At 45.6% G+C, this 10,168-nt stretch overlaps 1 protein-coding gene across 1 annotated transcript; it reads right to left on the bottom strand.

Annotated features, from left to right (window-relative positions):
- Positions 1–4,746: 4,746 nt before the first annotated feature.
- Positions 4,747–10,032, bottom strand: EAH_00031320 (dihydrolipoyl dehydrogenase, putative; the record flags this gene model as incomplete). The annotated part of the gene is made up of 12 exons (XM_013392399.1): positions 4,747–4,895; positions 5,043–5,114; positions 5,553–5,616; positions 6,166–6,246; positions 6,397–6,497; positions 7,296–7,392; positions 7,738–7,766; positions 8,109–8,232; positions 8,771–8,944; positions 9,112–9,249; positions 9,472–9,624; positions 9,763–10,032. 12 exons carry the CDS (start codon positions 10,030–10,032, stop codon positions 4,747–4,749), a joined length of 1,452 nt encoding a protein of 483 aa, XP_013247853.1.
- Positions 10,033–10,168: the final 136 nt, after the last annotated feature.

Raw genomic sequence — 10,168 nt, 5'->3', positions numbered from 1 at the left:
ACGCAGAGTCTGTAAAGTATGCAGACGGGAGGAGGCAGTTGTGCCTTGCACGAGAGCAGGCAACCATTAAGCCTCCTTCAATACACTGGCTTACTGAAGCGACATGCTTGCGAGTCTCTGCACATCCCCCTAGGACAATCAGACAGGTTCTCCGAGAAACGCGGCGGCGAGTGCATTCTAAGCGGCATTGCTTGAAATGCTCACTTGTAGAGAAGCGCATACAATGTGAACAATAACTATACCGGCTCTTATGATGCAGCAACTTAACCTTCAATTTTGCACAGCTGAACATCTGAAGTAACCTACGCGATTATACCGATTTGAACCCGCAGGGTGACAAGAATGCGTGCGCGTGCGGGGCTGGTGTTATTTAGCTACGCAGTAAGCGCATATAATTTGTTAGAGTATTTCCAGGCCTGGTGCTTCCTCTGTACGAAGCAGTGCGTAATAAATGCGCATGCAGACACAGCATCAATTTACAATTATGCTGTCGCATCATCATTATGCTTCACGCTGACCGGCATATCTGCACGCAACTGTACGAAGCCAAACCAAACCAAGCGCTTCACCGTCCCAGATGCAGTGCACTGTGGCACAAACAAAAGAAAACCTGGTAGTGGCCGGCTTGACGTTCCCAAAAAGGAGAAGACCGAAGACTGGGGATCATCTGTACTATGAGGTATTCGAAAGGTTAGCAGCACAATTGATGGCACCCTTGGTGAGAGAACGAATAAGCATCTTCCCTTGAAAGTCGTAAGCACAAAACGAGTCCCAAAATGATGATGGGCGAATATACAACTCCAGTTTTTAGCAGCCGCAATGCGCTGCTTGAAGTCCAACCCTCCTCCCCGCCGCATGTCTCTTGGCAGCGCAGTATGCATGCTGTTCAGCTCATCACAAGCAACTGGCGCAGGGGCAACGCGGCTGTCTCCGCGTGTGCACAGCAGAGCTCTCTGTCAGCGCATCCCTACAGTTGCTGTGGAAGACACTGCAGCCGAGGTAGCCTGTACTGCTGCTAACAAGTGCTTATCAATAAACTTCACGATTTCGGTTGCCATGAACGAGTCGTACGCGGGGCCCTGTGCTCACAACGTCGCAAATAAAATCGACGCTTGCTTTGCTGCACCAAGTGGTTTAGGGTCAGTCCTGCAGTAGGTGAAACAGATTGCATTCAACTCGTTCGTGTATCTGTTTCATTTTTACCTATTAACTAGAATAATATACAAACAATGTAAGGACTATTACGAAGTTAATGCGGAAAGAATTTATTTACAAATATCGTCGAGCGTACGCGCTGGACGTCTTTCGTCCGTTCTTATGGGGAAAGACACACCTCCATTTCAAAATGCCCAACTTTTGGAATAATGCGCATTTCCTTTGGCTCTTTTGCACTGCAGCAGGCAAATACCGCACTCCGGTGTCTCGACGCCGATAACCAGCTGCTGGTCGCGAGCAAGTTTGTGTACTGATGACAGTTGAAGAGTCTACGAGCACTTTCACTAACCAACCACCTTCGTGCCGAACTGGTCTGTGCGGATAGACGCCAGCTGTTCTTTGCATCGTATTTGTGAAGCATTAAGCAACATGTTTTCATCAGTGCTGGTGCTTTGTCACTGTTGTGCAATAACAGCAACCATGACAGTTGAGTACTAGCCAATCAAAGGCACTCATACCTGCTGAAGTAACTAATAAACGTTGAAGTCGATGTAAATCCGTCTTCGTCACCATGAATGAATAATTTAGGTTTCGAGGACTGAAGTATCTTCTTGTAGTGTCCCCTGCAGAGTGCACCAATGCCAGCAGCATGCAGCTCGTGACTCGAGTATATTAATTGTGACGTTATTCTTCTCACTTGGTACAGAGAGCAGGGGAATCTTGGCAGTAGAACCAGCCTCTTCCCACCTAAACAGGAGTGATGCAGCAAAACCGAAGACATAGCCGATTCCAACATAGCCGCGGATTTCTCGTAACTGTTCGACGGCACTGCCTGCAGCATTAACCCGCCGCATCTCCAGCAACAATCGAATACACAACACGTGCAACAGAAACGAACAATGTGGCTCGCAGCCTTAACAAATCCATTCAGAAAATGTCTAGACACGGGATGATGGGGATGCCCCTTACCACCAATGGGGGCCCCCGCTGACGATCCAACAATGATGATATTTTGAGCTTGAAGATACTTAACGCACCAAGAGCAAACAGAAACAACATCTTCCGTCTCCTTGTGTCCCGTCAGCGTTCGCCTGCAGCATTCGCTCACAAAAACATCTGAAAATGCTTCTCAGGTTACTCTTTTAGGCAAGCTGAAAGACCACCACAACGCGTATTCACCCCAAACTGCTAAGCAGTGACGCTAATTTTCAGACAACACTATTGCAGCAGATAAGGCTGGTCAACTGAAAATGAAATGCAGACATTATATATACATATATTGATGCAGACGCAGACGTACATAAAAATTTGTGTGCATACCTGTATACATATACATACAGCATATAGGCAGCATCATTTATATGCGTTCAATCTGCATTTGTGCGTATACAACGATATACTCAGATATATATAATCAGATACACATATTTGTAAATATTTGTCTTGATTGCGTGCCTGACCATCCAGTGGAGCGGTTTACTCCGCGAAGGTCAAACGTCACCGCCGGGACGCCCCGTTGCGCTACCAGAGTTGCCATGCCGCGCATGAGAGAACTTGGAAGAAAACAAGCAGACACAGAAGTCAATATGCGGGAAAACACAAATGATCCTTGAAAAGCCACGAACTTCACTTTACGGTAGACAAACAAAATGATACATGAACAAAAACGCCACTAAGCTTCTTTGTTCATTTTCCCACTTACTTCACCACACGCACGGAGGAGCAGCGCTACGCCTACAGGGCTAAGGGATAGCAAAAACTAATAGTAAAATTCATGTTCAGCGTTCACGTCTTTAAGTGGGAACCAAAAGACCCCTCAATATCTCCTGACGGTGCATTCAGCACCGTTCGGGAGATATTAAGGGGTCTTCTGAGCTGTTTTCCTCCTCCATATGCTGATGTTAACAAGATCAACACTACGAAAGAACAGCCCTAGCCCCTCGATACGCAGAGCCGTGGAAAAGAGTAACAGCCTCACCTCGAGCCCCCCATGATGGAATACTGATGGACAAATACAACCATCGGGTTTTGGCCAGCGACGTGGTTGGCGGCATCGGGGTGTGCATCCGCCTCTTGCGATACGCCTGTTGAAGAAGGGCCGCCACAACTTGCATGAGAAACAGCTGATTCCTGAGAAGGAGCTGAAAGAATCGCTGAACTTCTTAAAACGGAAGGCCACCAAACCTCGCCATGCAGCTCTCCCCCATCCTGGCGGGTGATGCGAATTCGTTCCCTCGAAAGACGACAGGAAGGAAGTCTGTCTGCGGTAGCTGCATCACAGACACTCAAACAAAGTACGACGCTTGAGATTTACCAACGATCTTGAGCTAGCTTTCACTTCCACTGTGTTATTCGCCACGCGGAGACCGCAGACATTTCTACTCTGCAACTAGAAGGAATGGTGATAAGTATTTTTGCAATTATTTTCACTATTGACACAGGAATATGGCCTTCGCTCCCAGGTAGTACACACTATGTCGTTTTAAACACACTTTTTATCGCCCTCTTCCTTGCATACAAGTCTGGCCTGAAGTGCAATGAAGGGGTCGGCTTCCAGCGGCTCACCCATTCTGCGTCTATCTTCAACAAAAAGTAGAATGGTTTGTGCTGAAAGCAGAGCAGCAATATTTATTTAGACAGTGGATACACCGGACACGGAGAATAGAGTTGCAGCTTTCGGCATGCTGTTTGAACGGTGCCTCTGCTCAGACTCGATGAAAAGGGAGGCGACATACAAGGCGAAGGAGGGGGACTTGTTGGTCCCTTAATCTAAATTTAATAAAATAAAAGAAGAAAAAATGGCTCGCTCACCACTTAGCCGAGTTTTACGTGAGTGTTGCACCGAAAAGAAACTGCGCTCGTTCCACTGGCCCCACTGCCGACAGGCAAGCTCTGTCTACAAGCGTATACCCATTCAGTGTTTTTGAGCAAATCTCTGCACCTTTCACCATTCACACTACAAAAAAGTATTAATGCAGTATAACCCAGAAAAAATAAAGCCCAGTTCTACGAAAAACAACAGCCGTGTCACATTATATAGAGCGCTGATGCTGCAAAAAATGGAGTGGGCAAGCAACAGAAATTAGTCTCAAGTCCCATGGAGTACCGGATTACCTCTAACTCTAACTGCTCATTCCCCACTGGAACACCTTAAAACGTAACCCTCATTGACTCAAATGACGCCCTTAAAAGCACATGAATGCAAACAAACGCGTCTCGGAATGCCAGCAAACATCAACACAGGCGTCGGCCGAACACTGCAGATGTATATTGAATAATGTGCATATAACGTCTAGCTAGCAAATTCGAGTTTTTCTCTTATTTACATTTAAACATTATTTTTTGCCTAGAGACATCTTTCTATTTATTAAAAAATATAAGTTTAACCTTCTGTCTAGTCCCTCCACAGCATTCTACTTGCTCAGCAGGAAAACAGCGTGCATTCCAGTGGGCTCCCAGCCACATGTTGAGTTTACTGTGGATGCGTCGGATTGCCGTGAGGGCGTTCGTGCCAAAAGACGCAACTACTAATTCTAAACGCTGTGAGTGGAGCGCTCAACGTGGCTTGGTTTTTGCTGCAGAGTTTGGGGTTTAAGCGATGTGAATGGGCTTGTCGAAACAGGCCATGCATGCTTCCTTCAGAGCTTCTGAAAGAGTCGGGTGGGCGTGGCAAACACGCCCAAGGTCTTCGCTGGCTGCGCCGTACTCCATGGCTAACACCGCTTCAGCAATCAGCTCGCCTGAACAAGCGTATATAAAATGGGTATGTATATAATATCTACTTTACGCTGAAATAAAACGTGGAGATAATGCATCAGTCAACCCCTTATCCGGCAAGTCGATGCTGCATACAAAGGGCAAATAGGAAAGTGGAAGACTTGACACACCTGCGTTCGGACCAAGGATCCACACACCCAAAATCTTATCCGTCTCTTTGCATGTTAACACCTTCACCAGACCTGAAAAAAAGGAAGAAAACGCACAGAAATACAGGCATCTATTCCAGCCTCTATAACTTCAGGAATGCCTGTCCTGCATGTAGTCGGGGATACATCCCTGAATACTTCCAGGCATGAGCAGATGAAACAATAAATCGACGCAAGCGAAGACCCATATGGCTTTGCTTGCACGCATGCAAGCGTTGAGTGTACATGCATTCACGCCTTGGACAGAACGGTCTTACTTCCTGTCTACAGTTGGATCGCTAAGTTTCGAACCCTGCACTGTTACAGCGAATTTAGCGAGCTGCTGCATCCAGTGGAGAAAGCAACGAGTGAGGAGTAAACCCCGACTCCAACACTCAACTAAAAACCGCGATTAAAATCCCAATAAACGTGAATTGCATATATAGACCCCAATCACTAAAAGCGACTCGCCATCAGAGTCTCCCGTCGCACGTGCCCTGCTGTTCGCCGCGAAGGGGAAGGCTCCCCGTTTGTAGGCGACGCCTTCTGCTTTAAGCTGCAGGGAAAGCAGTCCCAAATAAAAAGCACATAGGTCAAAGGACCTCACGACAGTCTGTCGTCAGGACGTTGAATATAATCTAGAACGATGGACACGATAATATGACAACATGTCACTCGCTGGAGGGCAAGACTCATTTTCTGTGTTCAGTGTAGGGTTTTCAGCTGAGCCTTCAAAACCATGGGGGCCTTCACCTGTTCTTCTGTCTTTCCAACGCCTGCAAGCTCAGGGTGGGTGTATATGACGGAGGGGATCGTGTCGTGGCGCACTGAGCCGTCTCCCTTCCCCGCGAGTCGTTCGACGCATGCAATTCCCTCTTCTTCTGCTTTGTGTGCCAACATCGGCTGCAGAAAAAAAAAATCGCCAGCCTCAATAAGGCGCTACATACATATGCATATATATATGTATGAAGAATGCCTTCACCAGCCAATTTTCCCCGCTTGCAGGAGACGTGAAGTGAACTCAAGAAAATATCCCCCTCAAGTAATAATAGTTTACTTCATCAATAAGTACTACGTATTTACTGAGCTGTCTGCTGAGCCTTACGCCTTCAATGAGGTCGCCAATCGCCATGATGTGCGGATATTTGGGCACTTGCATTTGGCCGTTCACCATAATACGCCCCCTCTGCAAAGAAGCCAGCATCAAAAATGAAGTAAACTAAAGCAAGACACAATAAAACATCGTATGTTAAAAAACGATGCAAATTGTGGTATAACACCGAGAGACATCGTACACGCAAGATGCGTGCTGCGACCACTTTATATATCTCATTACGGGGGAATCAACAACTGCACCGCTGCACTGCATAATCGGTGTAGTTATGGAGCCCCTGATGCACCGGCTGCGCGAAACGAGGGAGCGCAGATTGGCAAATACTGTGCAAACAACAGCCATATGCACAGCGTCCTCACACAATAAATGTATCTATAGACATACATACATGTATGCATACAATGCATACATACATACATACATTACACTGTATACGTTACACTACATACATCACATTACATTACATACATTACATTACATACATACATGCATACATTACATACATACATTACATACATTACATTACATTACATACATTGCCTTGCATACATACATTACATTACACACATACATACATACATACATTGCCTTACATACATAAATTACATACATACATTACATTACATACATACATACATACATTACACTACATACGCACCTTACATTACATACATACATTGCGTATATACATTACATTACATTACATACATTACATACATTACATTACATACATTATATACATTATATGCATTACATACATTACATACTTTACATACATGCATGCATTACATACATTACATACATTACATTACATACATTACATACATTACATTACATACATTACATTACATACATTACATTACATACATTACATACATTACATACATTACATTACATACATTACATACATTACATACATTACATACATTACATACATTACATACATACATACATACATACATACATACATACATGCATACATGCATACATTCATATATATATATACATATATGCATACATATGTATATATATAGGTAGGTAGGATGCTCACACAATACATAAATGCATATATACAGCATGTTCACCCAGTACATATATATTTTCGTTAGTTTCTATATGACTTCTTGCCTTATCCAGCTCTATGCCCAACTCCTCCAAACCCAAGTCTCTGGTGTATGGCCTGCGGCCAACAGCCACGAGAACGACGTCACAGTGCAGCTGCAAAAAGCAGCAGTGAGAAATAAAACAACACGCACGACAGGAAACAGTGAATACCACATAGCAACTGATGCCACAAAAGCGAGGCTGAAAATAACATGAATGCAGAGAACAGAAACATGTCCATCCCCTACAAAAAATCTGGGCCAGATTCCCTCTTTCAAACACGCTTCCAAACAGAGAGAAAGGCGATTTCGAGTCATGCAGTCATCTGCTCATTGAAGCAGTATCCCCACTACAACAAAATTACAAAAAGGAATGTAGACACAAGGCCCAAAAGGGCGACCAAACAAAAGAGACGGAAGGCAATGCAATATGAGCAGAAGCTCTCCAAGCTCAGCTCACCTTTAACGTATCTCCACTTTTCGCGTTCTCTGCAGGACGCAAGAGATAACACAAAATAACACACAATACGAAAAAGGACAACACAAAAAAGGCATAACGGCGGAAGCAAGCCACAGTCCCTCTCACTTCCAAAACCCGAGATGTGTTTGTGTTTAGGGAAAGCCATCGGCCCCCAGAAGTCAAGTGAAAATGGCGAAGTGATGCCTGAACTCGGTGAGAGCTTTGCAGATAATGAGATAAACAGAAATGTTTAAATGAACGTCATCGCATGGCAGGCATATAGACAAAGTGAATGCATGAAAACAACTTCGGGGGCGCAATGGTGCTCATTTAAATATTATGTCTAAACTCTCTATCTGCAAAACGCTCACCGAGTTCCAACGTCACTTCGTCATTCTCATTTGACTTCTGGGAGCCGACAACTTTCGTGCTGAACATAAACTTTATTCCCTGCCTCTCAAGCAACTTTTGAAAAGCCCTTCCTATCTCCACGTCCTGAGAGGTTACACCCTCACAATCACTCTCGGCCTCCCTCTGTTTCTGTCTCGACAACAGAACATGCAAGCGTTTTCTGTCTTTTCTGCTTGTTCCTGTTTCTGCTTCCGTCGCCTTCTGCCTGCTCTGTCTGCATCTATTTCCTTTTCTTCTTGTTTCTGTTACACTCGTAGCCTTGGGCGTGTCACATGGCGGGTGCCTCTATTCACTTAAAGTGGAAGTATAACCACAAATAAACCTGTTTCGGTTTCTGTTCCTTTTCTACTTGTGCCCTTCAGTGTGTGTCCATACGGCAACCAACAGCAAGACACAAGCAACCGCTTCTTTAAAACTCGCAAAAGTTGCTATTAATATGCATGGAGCTGTAATTGACCTGCTTTGAGACGTAATTGACAGAGCCGCTGTTGACTTGCGCTACAACTGATTCTATTTGAACGATGATTGATTTGATTTGGGCTACAACTGCTGTTTCTTTGCATTCAGCCTAAATATCCACAGCCGCAGTCAGGCCTGATGTAATCTCTGCTTGCTTGATTACCAGTGCGGGAATAATTTTATCACAGAATTCCACAACTGTCACTTCTGCTCCCATGTTTCGCCAGACACTGCCGAGTTCAAGGCCAATGACTCCGCCCCCAACGACTGCCAAATGCCGCGGTACACGCGAGAGCGAAAGCGCCCCTGTTGAGCTGACAATCTGCTTTTCATCGACCTGCACAGGCAAAAGAAGAACCCAGATAAGTGAAACCCTGAGGCTCATGAGGGCTGAGAATGCCTCTTGACTCGACTGTCTATACACCGCAGAGGTAATAACAGCTGAAAGTAGAGGCAGGCACTAAGCGCTTCTCTTCGCAATAAAATTGAATTACAAACACAAACCTCAAGAGCTCCCCCGACAAGAGGAGAAGGTTCAGAGCCCGTCGCCAAGATAATATTTTTCGTCTTCAACATCTCAGCATTGCCCCCGCCAATCGGGTGCACCTGCACTGTGTGCGGATCCGCCAATCTCCCTGCGCCCTGTACCAACCAAAAAAAAACCAAAATAAAAATTGTGAATAGGATGCAACACAGCACAAAGCTTGGCAGGCATACTGCATGGTATCAGCACCCCAGTAGAGCATTTACTCCCTCCAGCAGTTCAGAGTAGCAGTTGAGCGCATGAATGAATGCATCCATGCAGTACACGCATGAACTCCTAATGAATGCATGCATGCACGCATCCATTAGGAGTGTATTTACTTTGATGTATTCCACTTTGTTTCTCTTGAACAGACCCTCAATGCCCTGCGTGAGCCCCGCTACAATTTTGTCTTTGAAGCTTTGCATTGTGGGGATATCCACTGAGACGCCATCAACTCGAATGCCGAACTTCTTAAAATCAGAAGAGGCTTCCTGTAGCAATTAGTAGACGAATGCACCCAGCTGCAATTCAAATTTTCTGCAGCAGCTGCTGCAGTAGCTGCACTATATTGGGCTGAAGAGGCAGCAAGTTAAGCAGCATCGTGCGAAAAGGAGCTACGAGTTTCTTACTTTGTATTTGTGGCTCATGTTCAGCAGAGCCTTTGAAGGAATGCATCCGACATTTAAGCAAGTGCCTCCAAGGGCCCCCCGCTTCTCTACACATGCAGTCTTTAAGCCCAATTGAGCTGCCTTAATCGCTGCTACATAGCCGCCTGGCCCTCCTCCTATCACTACCAAGTCATACTCAGAGGTGCTGGAGAAGAGCCGCCGCTGGGGCAGCCAAAATGCCCCGCGCGGCTGCTGCGCCAAAGGCCTGGCGGCCAAACGGTATATTTGCATCCCTGTGGAGCTGCAGTATACAGACAGATGATGAGAACGCGCATCCATACGGAGAAGAAATCTTGCCAATGCGATTTTCCGCGTGTAGAAGGTGTGTGTGTGTGTGTGTGTGTGTGTGTGTGTGTGGGTGGGTGGG

This window comes from Eimeria acervulina, genomic scaffold, assembly GCF_000499425.1.
Source record: "Eimeria acervulina Houghton genomic scaffold, Eah_scaff295, whole genome shotgun sequence".
NCBI classification, from domain to species: domain Eukaryota; phylum Apicomplexa; class Conoidasida; order Eucoccidiorida; family Eimeriidae; genus Eimeria; species Eimeria acervulina.
The sequence above is the reverse complement of the archived record's forward strand: the minus strand, read 5'-3'. Positions and strand labels throughout refer to the sequence as shown.